Genomic DNA, 18,468 nt, shown 5'->3' on the forward strand with positions numbered 1-18,468 from the left:
GTTCCTATGTGTTTTTCCCGCTATGCCGTGTGTTTCTCTGCCATTAGCATTCGAGCAAAGCCTTTGAAATATAATACAGGTTTGAAAAGCAAATAACAAAAACCCTGCATTCTGATTCAATAACACCTTCTAAATGCATTATTCCAGCTGCTATAAAAGACAATCAATACCAATGGTGATAATTTGCAGGTTGTTATTGGCTGATCACAGTTTAATGTCCCGGTCTTGCCCGCCTGTAATAGTCCAGCCGCTCCACAAGGTGAGGAACGACTGAAATTGACATCTGCTTGCTTTCAGAGAGCTGGGAATTATCGAGCGGTGTCAGGACTGGCTGGGTTAGTAACAGGAAGAGTAACAGGATGAACATTGTGCTTTCAGAGCTGGCTGGGTTAGTTGTGCTTTCAGAGAGCTGGGAATTATCGAGCAGAGCTCATACTCACTCTCATAACGGATCTGGAACCCGACGTCAGAGTGGCTCTTGTCGGTGGAGAAGAGGAGGTAGAGGAAGTTGCTTGTGCTGATGAGGAATTGGGGAACTTGGGTTCCGTCGTATACCCCTATGAGGGGGGCTGAGTACGATCGACCATCGCGCACCTCCAATGTGTCATAGTTGACCTCGGTTTTAAACCTGTGAGAAGGGGTAGAAAGAAGATACTTGGTGAACATAGATCTTGGCGTGCAGGGATAATGGTGGTAGTCTAGTCAACACATTGTGTTGCCACTTATAAAGAGGTCTGTGAGCGAATCACTCTTGGTAGAAAATAGCTTGCGCGAAGGTCAATGTGAAAAGTATGATACCCAATGGCATATTGATATTTTATTTCTGTCGCGCTCGTACACAAGTGTTCCATAGTCATTCCTGTGTAACTTAGAATGCCCCAGAATGAATCCAGGTGCCTCGTGGGGTATAGCAGAATATCCGAGCGCACCTTCCTCTGTTGCGGGGTATGGGCAAGGTGTATTTGATGTGTTGAATTGAGAGTCCCACATTTCATTTTCGATTATCATTATACACGTAAATATCGACACTTAGCCTTGGACCATCACTTCGGACCACCAAACCAACCTTTCATTTCTACTCGTCTACATACCGCTGACGTACAACTGCCCTTTAATGGACCGATTTGTAGAAATCATTAAGAACATCACCATAAAATATGACCACCTGATCATACTATGGTGTCTTCCATATCTGGTTTGAAGAAGAAAACACCAACTCAACTAAAACACTAACAAATCAACTGTCAACAATGAGTATACAGCAATTGGAGAAGGGGGCGACCCACTCGGCAGGGCTCACACTAAACGCAATCTTGTGCAAGAAACCTGGTTACAACTGCACCATCAAACCAGATTCACTGGAGTAACCGCCTCATAATACACTTTGTGATCTACCGGGCAAATACAAGCCAACCTCCCAAAAACTCCTCTAACTGAGAAAAGAAACTGGAAATCCATAAATACAACATGCCTGAACACCCGATTCCAATCCATGAAACCATCATCGCCGTTTCGATTCATCCAAGACAAACTCTAGATGATATTGCACCACAGAAAAAATTCACCACCTTCGCTAAATAAACCAACAGCAAGATGATTAACACCTCGCCCCATAGCAGTGAAGTAAAAAAACTGGAAACTGGAAAAAGAATGGAGAAAAACAACACCCATAAAGAGATGCACAGCATCAACAAAGAGAGAAGAAGCCCAACATCTTGCAACAACAGACTGATGCCCTCACACAAACTATACAATTACTATCCAAAATTTTCAAAAACAAGATTCCCAAGCATCCAGCAAGTCATTAAGAGTATGCTCAAGAACACCAGCAACACCCTTAGCAAGGCAACCCCAGAACTAAACACAAGACTAAACTACTTCCCACCAGTGTCAAGAGAAAGATTCTCCAGCCAAGGTAACCAAAGCAACAGAGCAGGCGCACCAGCAGACCCTTGCCCACCAGACATGTAAAAGAACATCCTCAACCAAAAAACAACTGCTGAATACTTCTGCAACCTCTTTAACCACTCACTACAACAGGAAACACTTGTGTATAGGCATGGTATAAATGCCATGTCATATCATATCATGTACAACAAATGTTCAAATTGGCATTCATCAAACATCTTCTTTAAGATGCGTCAGGAAACACAGATGACCTAACCAACTACCGACCAATATCAAACATCCCATATTGAGTGCAACTCTGAGAAAATTACATATACAAACAATCTTGGAAGAAGCAGAAAACAATCGGGTACTAGACCAGACACAAATCAGTTACAGACAGTTGAGAGGAAAGGATACATCTGGGATGACATAAAGAAAAAATGCAGACGCCATCATCACCTCAGAGCTAATACTACTGGACTTATCGACAAACTTTGGCACAGTTCACTACAAAACCCTCATCAAAAGAAGTCGAGAAATAGGAATCAGCAATACGGCTCTATTATTTTTGAAATCCTTCCGGACAGAAAGAACGTAAGCAACGTAGCTAACCTCTTTCATCCGAGCAGCATGCACAACAACCTGCACAATTCCCCAAGACTCACCACTCTCCCCACTACTTTGCAACATCTACATGACCCCACTCCTCATTCTCACCAAAAGACATGGACTCACCTGTTACAACTGCAGATGACACAAAATGCATCTACAAAATCAACAATTCTAGAGAACCAGACCAAACCCTTACCAACAGCCTCACAGAAACACACAATGAGCACCAACAGTCTTACTCACCCTGGACAAAACAGAAATCACGATACCACTGAACAGCCCTTTGAACTTTCACCCCATTCCATGGCCCACTGAAATGGGAAAATGACCATAACCTTCCAAAGTTGTTAATAACCTTGGAATATTAATGGACAATTACTTTACACTTGAGCCACAGGTCAATGCACTAGTGAAGAAGTGCTTCTTCCAGTTATGCACAATCAAATGGATGCTACCTTTCCACATCTCCCCGCACAGGAGACTCGCCATCATCTCCCTCATCATTTCAAGAACAGAATACATCAACAACATCTATCTGGAATGCCAGACTACCTCACCAAAATACTACAGTGAATACAGAATGCAGCAGAATGTCTACTCCTTAGACTCACCCCTCAAGAGAGAACACATCACACCAGCGCTGAGATCTCTACACTGGCTAAGAGTCAAAATAATTTCGTTTGAAACACTCTACATAACCCAAAGAGCCATGCAAAGCCAAGGATCACATTTCATACATGAAAATATGGTATGCAGTGATTACATTGAATATAAAATAACTAATGATATTACAATGAACACAAAAACAATGACATGGAAAATAACTAATTTGGGAAAAAAACTAGAAATGAGGTTGGGACTGGGAATGGTGGTTTTGGTGGTGGGGAAAAGTAGTAGTAAAAAGAGAAAAGGGGGACTTTGGCTGGGAACACCCCCTCCTCCCCCCGCCACCCACCTAATAACAATGAAAAAGAAATTTGTTATTTTTGTATTCGTTTTTTTCGTTTGAAATGTCATCGGTTTTGGCCGTTCGATTAAATCACATGCAACCAAAAATATCTCCAACTAAAAAGCAAACTGTACATTGAGGTCCAGCAACACCATTAACTTCAAACTAAAGCAATATTTAAAGTTAAAATTTGGTGGATCAGAATTCTCCAGAATCGCTGCAAAACTTTGAAACTCACTCTCCAAGGAAATACAAACTGAAGAACAACTAAAATTCAGAAAACTACTGAAAACATGGATCTTTAACTCACCAAGCTAAACAAGATATAAGATAGAAAAGAAACAGCAAACCATAAGAACAAAAAACAACATTTACAGGAATTCTCTGAACCGAAAACTGGAATACGCCAATCAAATAAAGCATTACTGAGCAAACCACCATACAAGGATACTAACACAGCCAAACCAACTGCACACTCACAGAGAGGCACACAACACCATATCGTCACTAGCCCAACTAAAAACCTTCCATTATGCTGCGTACCCTAAACTACGCCCAAAAAACACAAACAGACCTCTATCACAGCAGAATCTTGAAACCATCACGAACTGCACACTCTTCAACACACTACAGAAAAGCAAATCATAGACACACATGCATCAAAGCACGCACAACACCTTAACAACAAAAAGCAACCCCAGCACACAGCGACTGCTTTTTCTGAACTGAAGCTACCAAGAGCACTTTTGAGCTCTTCCTCTGCCTCCCACTAATTAACTCTTCCCGGCCCGACTTCCTTTTCAGATCTGCCAGAACGCCTGGAGATCATGAAAGTGACAGTGGGGCGTGGTCTGAATCACAATAACATAGCATAACATGACACAACAGAACATAACTTTATGATTTCCATTACTTCAAAACGTAGTTTTGGCAACCACCATCTCTCCACTAACCTGCTGGGTCTTCTCCTGCTCCATTAAAGAACTACACAGTGTTAGTTCACCCTTTCCATGGGCACCATAGGGTGAAAAGGGAGGGTTGGCAGGGGTGGTACAAATGAAAGGGAAGAGCATGGACATGTTCAAGCGTGGGGTAGAGGAGGCATGGTAGTGGACAGAATTCAGGGTGTATAGATAGGGGGCTGCTGGGTCAAACCTGAGCTTAAAATTCCAATACAGAGCTCCCAGAATGCCGCAATGACTTAAGGGGACTATCACCCCAGGGCACATTGCACGGAAGCGCATCGCTACACATGGACTTATCAGCATAAGAAATAGATATGCAGATAGGCAGAACATTTACAAACACACACATACACACACACACACACAGATGAACCTCTCAAAGGCGCACACACACACTTCTCACACACACGCGCAATGCATTTGTGATGTATGTGATGCAAAGTTTTTTTAATGACTGTCCTGTTAAAGCAAATGATGTGTTTTTATCATGTCACTGCACTCAGAACAGAGAAGCACACATTCCACTTCTGACCTTCTTACCTGTCAAAGGTTATTTTGATGGGGTACCCAGGCTGCGCTTCTAAGACCCATACACAGTTGAGGGAGTCCTTGTAAAACCCTGGCCAGCCGGGGGACAGGATCATGCCACTCTGTGACGTCAGGTGCCCACCACAGGGAGCTGCAGGGGTAAAATATAAAACACGCATTAGCCTGACCAGTTTTCATTTTGCTCCCTCACACTTTGAGAACTGTGTGACCTCGGTTTTATGATAGCTTAATGAACCATTTGATATCTACTGAGGAATTACATGTCAATTGCTATTTAATATTGGGTCAGACTTGTCACCGAGGTATTTTCTCGAAGGTATCTCTTCAGAAAGTTTACCGAAGTTTGCACAAGTTGAAGCTCCTTCTTTTTGATTTGTTTGTTTGCAAAGACAGACAATTGCACTCTAGAATTCTGGTGTGAATGTCACATCATCATTTTCACAAAACATGATCATATCCCAAACACCCACTGTAGAACGTTTCAGTTGGCTCCGCCAATCAGGAACGAGAAATGCTAGGAGTTTCCCGGCACTCCTAGCCAGAAGTTGTCTAAAATAATGTTTTTGTTTCTGGATGGTTGGGTCATGCCAAACACCCGCGATGCTTTGCCTCTGTTGACCTCTCTGGCCTGCTAATAGGCAGACCTCTCCTGTCGACCTCTCTTTTGTCCTGGGCATCTTCTATGTTGCCACGGTAACGCGTCATGTGCCTGCTCCCACCAAAGTCAGTTCATACCTATCTGGCCTGCAACTCCCCGCCATAGTAGGTACTACAAGACTTAGAACTTTGGGGCAAGCAATAGCTCCATTGGGTAACGTCAGTCCTCTCCAGAGGCTGAGAGGCTCTCAGGGCACATATTGGATACAATGACCCACCCATTTGGGAAGTAACACTTAATTAGTAACCTCTATCTCCTTAGTTTGCTGTTAAAGGTTGTTTCACTAAAAGGGCACTTTCTTGTATGACCTACAGTAAGGCTATTATAATGATAATTATCTTTAAAAGAATAATATCAACGTTGCATTGCGCTGTGTTGTCTTGCTTCCAAGACAAACACGTTGCCCCTGAGCTTATTCTACCACCCCATTCAAATGCCTCAATGCTGGCATTCAACCTAAAATGGCGTATGAGACCATCCTTGAGGGTTTCCAGTCTATGAACGAAAAAAAGGGTCTTTGCCTGCCGCCAGTGTTTCAACCTAACCAGTTGTATACTAATTGACCTTTTCACAATTGACCTCGGGAGAATTGACCTAATTTAGAAGGTCAATTAGGACATATATGTTGGGGGGAACCCCCCGCAACCTTCCACCCTATCCAAAATCCCCTGCAACCCCCACCCAATCCCCTTATATTATTTATAATCTAAAACCTACATAAAATAACTAAAATAATATAACGGTCGATTGTGCAGATGGTCAATTAGGACCACTATAATTAGGTCAATTGTAAAAGGTCAATTTGGATAATGCCACCTAACCGCAGTGCCTCCGGCACAAGCGTCCTATTACATTCCTAACTTCAGGTAGGAACCCTCTGGAGCAGGGCTGAAGATCACTCAGTCTTTGCGGGTGAGGGGTAGGAGTTGAGGGTGAAACACAGATTGTGGCTGAGTGAGGGGAAAGATATTGGGGATTGAAGAGCCAGAAAGAGTTCTTTTTATTTTGCTGATCTTTACTGAGAGGCAGCCGGATGCCGTCCACTCCTGCGTCTTCCAGTTGCCCGCTGAGGGTGGTGGTGCTCGGGTTTGGGTGTTGCACACCCTAATCGTATCATCATCTGGACGTCGTATGCATTCTGTTGGAATGGCGCGTTGAAGGAGTTGATGAGTCTCCAAGCGTTTCAAGTAGACATTGAAGTGCCAGTCTGAAATAAATAAGGCTTGGCCTCCGCAAGAGGAGGTCAACTCCGTAGGAAGTGATTGGCCCACCTTTTCTTGACCATCTTTCTGCATGCAGAAGATTGCAAGCTATGTCAGTGTTCCAGGGGTACTGCTTTGCTTGCCCAGAAGAGTGGCAAGATGATGCGGGCTGTGAGTGGGGATCTTCAGTGGTTTTCTTAATGATCTACATTTGCTTTTTAAGCGTCTGCATGCATGTTATTATATGATATGATATGATGTGATATTTGTAACGCGCCTATACACAAGTGTCGTGAAGTAAGTGTTCGTGGGTCAACTTATACTTGACTTAATTTGTACGTCGATTCTTTCCAAGATGACAGCACCCAATGCGATTGGGCGCTCTTGTTAGAGGTGGTTCACAAGGGCTCTGCACGACACATTCTTAGGTACCTTTCAATGTACCATGTGAAGGGGGAGCATCCTTTCCACTGCACTCCTCTTCATCAAGTGCGCCGGTGAAGACCAGTAAGGCCCTTGACTTAAACACGCAGCCCCAACTTGAAAATCAAATGGCCAATGGGTTCACACTACTCGCTGGAGTGGTAGGAGCCAAGGGGAGTGACTCAAAGCTGTTGCAGCCTGTGTCGTCACAGTACTGAGAGCAAAGTGAAAGTTTGATAATGATGGGAGTGGGAGTGACAGGATGTTAGTGTAGTAGCCCCCAACTTCCGTGTCAGCCTTATAGAAATAGACACAGAAAAGGGTATAGTGTCTTCTTAGTGAGGTGATTATTATCACAAGTTAAAGTGAGCATCTACCCTCAATTAAGTGATGTAGACCCAGCCCCAAACGTAAAACTATAATAAAAGGGGCCTAGGAAGTGATTAGATATGGAGTTCGTATCAGTCCAAAGCCAGATGTTAAAGGCTATTAAGTTTTTAGAGAGTGTGGTGGCAGGCAGAGAGGTAGCATTGTATGTAGGCAAGCAACATTGGCCAGCTCGTACTGGCAATTATTTGAAATAAAGGCTCGTGTTAGTAGTCAGTGCTCGCCCTTTGACTTCAAGGTGGACACCCAGCAGGATAGAGTGAGTGACTGCTCCCTTCATGCATAAAATAGAGCAAGAGCTTCTTGGGGTTTTAAAGCAGATCCAGAAAACAGTTGTCCATGTTGGTGGACCCCATCACTCGCCTCCTGAAGAAAGGGGTGACATTTGTTTGGTCACACGAGACGGGGCGAGGTGTCTGAAAAGATGAAAGAAAGATACACCTCAGAACCAATGCGTCTTCATTTTGTTTTGGTGGTGATGTTTTATATGTAGCAGTCTGAGTGTACTTCCCAAAGACATGGAGATATTGGGCAATTACATCGCATGGTGTTGCTTTTCCAAGAAGTGTGGAGCCCTGAGGCTAATCCCAACAACACAGACAAAGACCTATTGCCAATTCGAGCTGTCGTTCTGGAGTAGAGGCATTATTTAGTTGGGGCTAGATACACCATGACGGTGCATATAGACCACCAAATTAAATATGTTTGTGATTAGCCAGTGTCTCGACTCCAAGACATCTTTGGTAGTCCTTGTTGTTTCAGGATTACGATGTCATCATTACTTTTTAACCAGGATGCCATAATGGGAAAGTCAACACCCTTTTTCATCAAGTGCCTCCTATCTGCAAGGTGGAGAAGGAGAATCAGGCACAGTTGGGGTGGGGTCGAGAAGCCTTGCAGAAGCAGTTTTGCTGTTTTTGGCAAAGGCAGGGGTTAGACGCTTAAAGCCGCAAGATCTGGGACGATAGGGGGCGGAAGGAGTGCCTTATGTTGGTAGAAGGTTTTATCTACGCACTGAAGGACCGTCATGACACAATTCTAGCATGCACATTGGGCTGTTGTACAACCATGGAGCTGCTTCTATGATGAACATGGTCAGAAACAATGCATAATAACACCATCGATGAATGCGGGTACTTGTGAAATGTGTGCCCCAGAAAAACAGAGAATGGGAAGCCACTAGCTTTACTGGAGTCTTTTCCTGTCCCACCTAGGCCCTGGTGTGCAGTTTCTATGTATTTCCTTCTAGACCTATCTGATGACCGGTGAGAGGTGTTCTGCAATACAGATCATGCTAAACCTGTGGACTAAGGCCAGAGATGTTTTCCCCTTTAGAAGGAGGCGTCATCTGCAGTAGAATTACCTTCAATGGCTAGTGTTGTGCATCCTCTCTACAAAAAGCCCTTTGCCGACCACTCCTGCGTGGCTAACTAACGCCCTATCTCCATTACCCCCTTCCTGAGCAAACTCCTGGAGAAGCTGGTCATCTCTCAACTGATCCAACACACTGAATGTGTTGGTTGTCTCCATGACCACCAGTCTGAATTCACAGCAGCCAGGGGCATGGAAACTGCAACATCCATAATGACCTGCTCTCAAATCTTGATTACAACGCTCCATCCATTCTTAACCTTCTGGATCTTTCCTCTGCCTTTGACACGATCATGACACTCTGACTAATAGGATCAGTAACACCCTTGGCATCACAGGCCTGGCGCGGGACTGGTGGAACTCTTTCCTCTCTTACTGACTTTCCCAGGTTCAACTGGGCCCTTTTCTCTAACCTATCACGCTCTCCACCTGCAGCATCCCTTAAGGCACTGTCCTCACCTTGTGGCTCTTCAACATCTTTCCTGCCCCTCTGGCCCGCCTGATCTCCTCCTTCTCTCCTCACTTCCAGTGTTATGCAGACGACACACAGCTCTCCTTCAAGCTTTCGTCTACTTTCCCTTCCTCCTTAAGTTATGGAAGCTCCTCAAGACCCTCCTTTTGTCTTCTTCCTTCCCTATACCCCTCCCCTGCTGACACCCCCATCTGCCGCAGTGACTGAGTGTCTGGTTCCCTATGAGTACTACAGGGCACCAGGCCCCCACACCAGTCCACGATGTGTGAGCACTTAGCATGTGGACCCTCTCCCCCTGCACCCCTTGCAATTATCTAGCACTAGCCCACCTGCCCTCCCCATTCCACTTGCTTAGCCCCTGTGGCCATCTCCCCTCCTCATTAACCTCTCCTCCACCCTCCTCCCCGATCACTTGCATGCCCTGCACTTCCTTTCCCACCCCTGCACTTCACATTTCACCCAGCCTTGCACTCTCCCCCTCCCTCTCCCAGGGACTTCTTGTTACTACACTTGCACAATTCAAATGTCACAAGGCCAAAGCAGGACAGTTATTGTTATCTTGTCCCTTATCCCCCCACCCACCCGTTTGGTCTTGTGGCGCCTTGGAACATCATTTGTTGTATAGGTACCTTACACATTTCCAATAAATAAATAAATATCTGTCTGGTTTTCCTGCTGGTAAAAAGAGGTATACGAAGTTAGAGACTAAGAGAGAAGCAGGGGGTCCGGCTACGAGGTTGGCAGTCAGTCTGGTTCTCTACATGACACATTGGAATTAAGGAACTGGCCAAGGAATTCCTGAGTACATAGGAACCTCTTCCATTACAATGGTGATGAACCCAATAGCTTAACGTTGGCAATACCTCAAATGTTAATGATACGCCACATCTTTCATGTGAGCCTCTTTAATGGAATGACTAGGGTGTCAAAGAGTCGTATGTGGCGATAAAGATGTGGGGAAGCACTAAGAAGAAAGGACAATTATGGATCCTAGGGTTTGCAAAGGGATGGTTCAGGGTTGGAGTCATGTGTACAGTTTTGGCTCTGAAGAGCCTTCCGGGATCCCGAGAAGTTGACCTCAGATGCTTCTCTGAGATTTAGGACGCACAGGTTAAATCCTACTCAGACTGGCCCTAGGCCGGCCCTGGAAAGGGACTCTGGGAGAGCTTCCACCTCACTTGCTCAGTCAGGTGTCAAGCTCATCACATATTACTGGTGTCCTTCAGCATCTTAGTGACTTTAGAGGGAATGACCTTTATGTCATTGCTAAGTGTCTCCACATGTTGTCTAGTGAATTATTTGTTTGTGGACTGAGTTGTCCTGACCATCATCAGATCCAGATTTCCAGCACTTGCCTTCTAGATTCCTTATGGATCGTTTTAGGTCAGGAAACTCTCTGTTGAGTTAATTATAGGAACCTTTGAAGGGAGCTTTTATCCACCTGGGCACAGGAGCTGCTAATGACTCAAGGGCTGTTGTAATTTCTTTGTGACATTGTTAGACAGGATATCATATTGTGCCTCCTTTATTGTATATATTGGCCTAAGCCCAGTCGATCTGTGAAGAAATCCGTGTCGCAAGGTTCCGACCTTAGATCGACCTAGCCGCCATTTTAGGTCTATCCGCCATTTTGATTTCCACCTCATAGTCACTCTGTATTCTAAAATGGTGGACAGTGTTCTCCTGCTCGTAACCTTAGCCGTCCTGACCTTTACACAGGTTAATGCCTAAACTGCCTGTAGGTTACATTTTTGGGTCGTGTAATAAGACCATATCCTATGTTTGAACTGAAGATCAAAGGATTACTCGCTCCAACAAGTCCAATCCGCGGGCATACATTGAATACAATGTTGTTTAAATACTGAATGTGAGCACTTGTTGAACTACATTGTATAAAACATGTACTAAGGCTTAATGTCAAATTCTAAGATACACTGTTGCCATTGTGACTTGTTGTTTTATAAACTAGACGTAATCCACATGCATATAGTTGTACTAACTAGAGGCGAACTCGGCACGATCCCTAGACCGAAAATAATTAACTTGCAGAGGGGCTGGACATTGCGATTGAGAATTGTATAAAAGATGTGAATATGTAGACGTCCAGTACCTCTCACTTCTCACACCGAAAGGGCTGGTATTCGTTGTGATGTTCTGAGGGCCAGATAGCTATCTGATACTTTGTTCCTTTGTAAACTGAACAGTTATTTGAATAAAGATCCGAGAATCTTTATAAGCCCGTGTTTGGTGTATTTCCTTTTGGTGGTACTCAGCCTCAACATTTCACTTCTGCTTTTACAGCATGAACCGGTTATGTCTAGGGGAGAGGCAGAGGATGGGGTGGGGGGGGGCAGAGACTCCAAACCAACTTCCCCTGTGTCTCTGATGTCCTAGGCCCCAACCCCTCTTCCATGTTCTGCTTTTTACATCATGCAATGCTTATAGCCTTCTCATTAAACAAATTAACAAGCGTTATGAACAATAGTCCTTATGCATTTGAATAATATCAAAATTAGAAGGAAAAAAAAAATATCTAATTAAAAAATAAAGATCTATAGTGGTCACCTTTCTGAATTACCTGTGGCCAGTAAGGTAATTCCACCCTCCAGGGTCCCCCTCCCCATTCATATAACCGCCCCATCATCGTGTGAAGATAGTTAAGCCGGTCCTAAACGGTGTACACTCCCCCGGAGTAATGGTTACTGAGAACCCCTTCCTGTGGCACCCATCTCACGCTGCAGTAACACGTTGCCTCTTTGCGGCATCCTCCGCACCCACAGTTTACAATATGCCACCCACCGGCGTGCTTATTCGGCAAGTAGCACGGGGGGAGGGTAAAGTGAGGCCACCCAACAAACCGTGAAAGCCAATTATTTTCCCAAATATTACTCTTCAACACTTCAAAATTCTTGGAAATTCAAACGCATGCAAATATCATTGGCCTGCGCCTTCTGCGCGGTGGTATGAAAGAGGTGGGTTCCAAGGCCTCACTGCGCCCGCTTCTTATGCCGCGTGAGCGCGCGGCACGGGAGCTTTAAAGGTCCGCCCGGGACTTTGAAATCCCCTTCCGAGGCGTAGCTCTCCGCGGGGTACAGTACAGGCAGGGCCTTGCTACCAGGGGATAGCCAAGGGGGGGGTGCGGGGGGGGGCGGGGATTCAAGCATCGTTTAGCAGCTTCTGCATTCGACACTCACGTGACCCCATATGGTGGGGGATAACAGCTGTGTGTAGAAGACTGCAAATGAAACGCACCTATTCAACAAGGACTTCCTTTTTATTCTTCATTACTTTTTATTTGGACTAATATATTTTTTATTACGTTAGTTTAAATTAAAGGCAAGAGCAACACTGTTTTCAAAATAAAGTGAATTGTTCTATAATGTGTACATCTTTGATCACGTCTGTGGAGGGCAATTCCTTTTTCAGATATAAAGCCCTCACTAGCTCGACCGGTTATTTCCTCTGGGGATGCAATGTGTATACAGAGAACCTATCAAGAAGCGCGGAGGAGGGCAGGGGGAAACTGACCAAAACGATTCGACTGTCAATCCTCCATAATTCCTGAAAATTGCAATGTCTGATTAAAGGAAACCTATTAAGGTGGACTGTGAAATGATCAGAAACGTCTGCTCTGCAAGGTCAGAACCACTGTGTCCTCCCTCTGAGTGTGCAGCAGAGAAAGACACAACAGGATTCTCAGAATGTCACCTATTTCCTATACCAGACTGCATAGGATATCCTTTACTATTCCAAGATGCAGAATGAGGTACATCCCAGGAATCTCATTCCTGAAGATATTGGGAGGCAACAGGAAGAGCAATTCCAACCCGGATCCATGGACTTCTTCCCAGCAGGAGCCCAGAAGCATCTTTCGGGAAGGTCCTTCCCAAATGGTCACGTCCTTTCCATCTTTCCACCTGAGTCCACCAGACTGCCCAACCCTCTCTCATCGGCCCTGGAAGTTAAGGATGTGGTCCTTTGTTTGGGTCGCTAGAGGGCAACCTGTCTGATCATCAGTGCTAAAGGGTATTCAGCCGAGGGAGGCGGGGAAGCGTGGTGAAGTTGTGCAGCCACTTTAATAGCAAGTTTGGTGAGTCATCCTCCCTTCAAACTTTCCCATAATCCAGTGGTCTTGGCATCATGGCATCTGTAGACTCATTAAGGAGTTACCTGCCAGCATTCTGAGCTTCGCTGACTTCTGTTCCTCCCACCCCAACAAGTGCCCTCTGATGTGTACTTTTGGGACACCAGCACACACTGTTTTTTCTTTCCAACGTGGGTGCCCCCCCATTGAACTAACTAGAAAGACTGACCAATAACAGATATGATCTACTTATGCCACAAACACTGTGGTCAGCTTCCAGGTATTAAACATGAATACTATTTATTTCTGAATTAACACGAGTGTGGGAGCCCCTCTACTGCGGACAAGCATGGTGTGAATAACCTGTTCCATAGAATGTCTTCCACTCGGGAGACTCTACCACCACATCACATGCTTCCTCTCGGTGCTTGTTCATTGCTCTGGGGGTGGTACCCTTGTTCAGAGGAGCAGTGCCTAGCGTGTCGGTGCTGGACGGCCCTTGCAGGAGGGACCAGACTGATGTGCAAATGGATATTTCTCCTCCATAAAGCGTCAGTGAGCTAAAACCTGGGGTTGTAAAACCTGGGGGTGTACCCTCCTGGGTGGAAGAAATTCCATAGAAAAGGTTACTTTACTTGAACCATGTTCGTTCTCAGCAGAGGGTTCCCACACTCCTGTTAGAACTATTTCTTTCTGAGTTTATGTAATGCAAACATGTGCATGCCAGGAAATATATTGAGGTCCTAATTTCCACAGGAAAACACTACCATCTCAACATAAGCACCCTGGGCTGGACCACTAGTCAACCAGGAAGCTCAAAATGTGGGCAGTATTCAGAGTTATAAGCTGCATTCCGAGCTTTCAGAGTGCTGCGCACCCCTCAGCACCATCCATGTCCGATTCCTGGATGCCAGTGGCGACAGGTGTATGTTCTAACCGCAGCAGCGTAAATATTAGTCCAAGATATGCCAGAACAACCAAGCATAGTGAGGGAGCCCGCACCACTCAAGGGGGATTTGGGTGGGTTCTCCCCCCAAGACATGTTTTTAAATAATGGCTGAAAAACTGGGTAAAAAGTTAAACAGTTTGCAATTGGGTTGTGTAGGGTAACTCATGAAAATAATCCAACAGATGCAAGTCTTCAACAGTGCACAGGAGCATTTCTCCAACATATTTTCATGATGCCTTTTCCAACAACATGTGACAGTATAAAACATGATCACACTGGCTGTGCCCACACATTGCCATGCTGACTGCAACATTATACCCTAGTATTCCCATGTAAGAACATACTGATGTTTGCTTTGCGCATAATGCCAGTAATGATACTATAGGAAAACATGTCCATGCTGGTTCTGCCAATAAATGGCAGTATCCCCACGTAAGAACATACTGCAGTTGGCTTTCCTATAAACATGCATGCCAAAGTATGAAAACGTCTCCAAACTGGCTGTAATAAAATGCCAGTCGAGGTACATAATACCACTTATCATGCTTGCTTTACCAAAGATGCCCGATACACAATGTCATACTACAATAGAAAAATGACTAGACTGCCTGCATTGCAATGCCAGTCTAGCTACATAATAACACACATGCTTGTTTTTCCAAAGATGCCTAATACAAAATGGCATGCTTCAGTAAGAAATGGCTAGACTGGTTGCATATAAAAGTTGAGTTTTGCTTTGTAATAACACTTATCATGCCTGCTTTACCAGAGATGTTCAATACAAAATGTCATGCCACCATAAGAAATGGCTAGACTCGCTGCAACTCTTATCATGCATGATTTATCAACGATGCCAAATACAAAATGTTATACCACATAAAGAATAATACCACTGATCATGATTGCATTGTCAGAGCTACCCAATATAAAAAGTCATACCACAATTAACAATGGCTAGACTGGATGCATGAAAATGCAAGTCTATCTACATAATAACACTCATCATTCTTGCTTTATCAACCATGCACAGTATAGTAAAAAAAATGCCAAGCCTGCTCCATGGTGTGCTTCATGGTGTGCCAGAGCCTTGTAGTCAGATATGTTCACATTAATGATGAATGTGATTATGTGTGCATGCGAGGTGCTGGGGGCCCAGTCATGGTATTTCTTTACTGGGCATCTATTAGAGGCCCATTAATAGATGGCATTCCTTCCCTCAGTGCCCTCCAGTGCCTAACATGCACAGATAATCAATTCTGTGTACATGCCTGGTGCTGGGGGGCTTAGGGGTCAGGCATATATATTTTTTTTACTGGACATCTATCATAGATGCCCAGTGGAAAAATGACAAGCCTATCCCATGTGTCCCGAGCTCCACACAAACGCACAGAATCAATTCGGTTTTGTGTGTATGCAAGGCTCTGGGGGGGGCAGAGGGGAGGTATGGCATTCTTTTACTAGACATCTATCATAGATGTCCAGTAAAAAAAATACCATCCCCATGGCCACACAGCACCTAATACGCAGAGCTGATTTTGGCAGGTGGGGAGGGGGATTGTTCAACAAAGGTATTTTTAAAATACCTTTGTTGTACAAACTTCCTACCCCCACTCGCCAAAAATGAATCTCGCACAAACACACTCACACACACACACTTAAACAACATGCACACAGCAAGCACTCGCTGTCTCATTCACAGTCACGAGCATCCATCGTGCACTCACTCATAATGCAAGCATACCTGCATCCATACACAATTTTGAATAATACATAAATGAACATAAAAACACACATATTTACACAACATGCACACAGCAATCACACTCTCATGCACACCGACATCCATCATCATACTTTAATTCACCTAAGAACACAAGCACGCATGCATCCATATACGTTATTTACATTTATAAAACAGAAAATAAAGAAACATACCTTCTGCCGCAGGTCTTTCCTCACCAGCGCCCAGGCCCCTGCTAGCGTGGACAGGAATAAGAAAGCTTCCTGGTTTCTGCTCATACGTATATGAGCCTGAGCGTGGGTGACAAGACGCCCCGCTCCAGCATGCTCTGTCTGCAAGTGGTGGGAGGTGCCGGAGCGCCCCATTGAACATGCAGACATGCAGTTCCCGCAGGCAGCATTTCCAGTGAGACATGCAAGGCTGGGCAAGCACATGCCCCCAGCATTGCATGGCTCATTGAGCTTGTGTGGCTAGGGAACTTTAACTGTTGAAGGGAAATTATGTTTCTCTTTGATGGTTAACACACTCCCTCATCTGAAAAAAACAGCTGAGGGAGTGCTTGTATTTCACTAGGCTGGCTCCTCCATAATGGGTGAGAGGGGAGCAAGTTCCGGTGGGTCAACGCCCCCTCGCCCATTATGGATGAGCCACTCACTGCTGAATGCAGCCTTGTGGCTTAGCTGTGAATGACCCTGACCGCCTCCTCCTTTCACCTCAGCCCACTCCTCTGTCTTCTCCTCTCTGTCATGCTCTGTAATGCATCCTTCTGTCCCGCTCCTCCAGTCCACTCTGTACCCCTCTTCATTCCCCCTCTCCATCAGTCTTTGGACTGTGACTTTGGGGTCCCTTTGTCTATCCTTCCATTTGAATCTGGTTCTGGAATGCAGCCTTCCAGCTGAGTAGTGTATGGCCCAGACCATGCTCCCTCATCAGCACAGTCACATCCACTGTCCTCTCTTCTCAAGTCAGGCCTTTGACTGTAACTTCTGGGTCCCCTCGTCCATCCTTCCATCACAGGGCTGCAGACTCTCGCTTAGCTGAGAATGACTGTGACCCCTGTCACTGTCCTCCATTGCAAATCAATTGCTGATTGCACTGGTGCATGCTATGACCCCCAATAAATACAATAAACAGGATTTGATCAATGTTCTGCTTATCCCTAGCTGTCCCGCTGGATTCAGGGGTTTTTGCTGATTAATAAAGCACCTCAGAAACCACAGTCAACTCTTCCAGGGTGCCTGAGAATGCAACATGAAATCCATCCCTCTATTGACACTGTGACTCTGAAACAAGAGCTGTCCAGTGCCACCATCATCTTCATTTCACTGCAAGAGCTTTCTGCGTTGAAAGGTGCAAGAAGATTATCCATCCAGAACTAAGTTCACTATAGGTCCCGAATACCTTAAACAGAAACTCAACCATTAACAACCGACTAGAAACTTGTGACTGGTCACGGCACTCCTCTATGTTGTGTATGACTTGCCTGGGTAAGCAGGAATGTTGTGATGTCATGTGGAGTGTTGGTGTCTGAGTGTTGGAATGTGTGAGTGAAGGTTCGAGCCTTGGTCAGTTGGTGAACCTCCTGCCTGGGTGATGGGCTGCCAGTGTTTTATTGTCCTATATGTAACTTAAGTGTAACATGATTGGCTGCTATTAAGATGTCTATGAAGCTGGAAATAAACCTAGCATGTCAACTTAAAAAAAAAATAATAATAATAATTTTCCAAAAATGGTCATGCATGGTCTATAGCTATTATTGCTGGGTGGTAGCGCCCCCAGTCAGTCAGGGTGTGACTGTGTTAGTCATGCATGGTATAAAGAGGAATATGTGACAGGTGGTAGCGCCCCCGGTTTTAGGTGAGGGCACTTCTGTGGTGATGTGCATGAGCAGTCACACATATACTTTGACCTAGTGGTCCTGTACCACTTCTGTTTAATTCCTTTGTGCGCAGGCGGTTGTTTCTGGCTGCACTGCGTGCCCATTTAAGACTCGCTCCACCTTTCAGGGTTCAGAGTGTGGCAGTATTTAGTTGTTGGTCTCGGTGTGAGAGTCAGAGCTTTTGTGCACATGCGGTGTGACTGCCCTGGTCATCCGAGTCGGTGTGGATGGGGTGTGTTGGTATGTGTGGAGGTGTTTCCCGTGATGTTTTGCATGTTGTGGATAAGTGCAAGGAGGGGAGGTGTGTTGTGCAGTGTTTGGTGTGTGCAGTGTGTTA

General features: G+C 45.1%; 1 protein-coding gene across 1 annotated transcript in view; it reads right to left on the reverse strand.

Moving 5' to 3' along the window:
• Window positions 1-18,468, reverse strand: part of CSMD2 (CUB and Sushi multiple domains 2) — a 2,010,406-nt gene that overhangs the window by 520,342 nt on the left and 1,471,596 nt on the right. The window contains exons 16-17 of the mRNA XM_069622557.1: window positions 4,957-5,095; window positions 441-628 (exon numbers count right to left, since the gene is read on the reverse strand). Of these exons, the coding sequence (XP_069478658.1) occupies window positions 441-628; window positions 4,957-5,095 (327 nt within the window). The remainder of the gene's footprint in view (window positions 1-440; window positions 629-4,956; window positions 5,096-18,468) is intronic.

Source organism: Ambystoma mexicanum, chromosome 11 (assembly GCF_040938575.1).
Source record: "Ambystoma mexicanum isolate Mex_15411 chromosome 11, UKY_AmexF1_1, whole genome shotgun sequence".
In the NCBI taxonomy this organism is placed as follows: Eukaryota; Metazoa; Chordata; class Amphibia; order Caudata; family Ambystomatidae; genus Ambystoma; species Ambystoma mexicanum.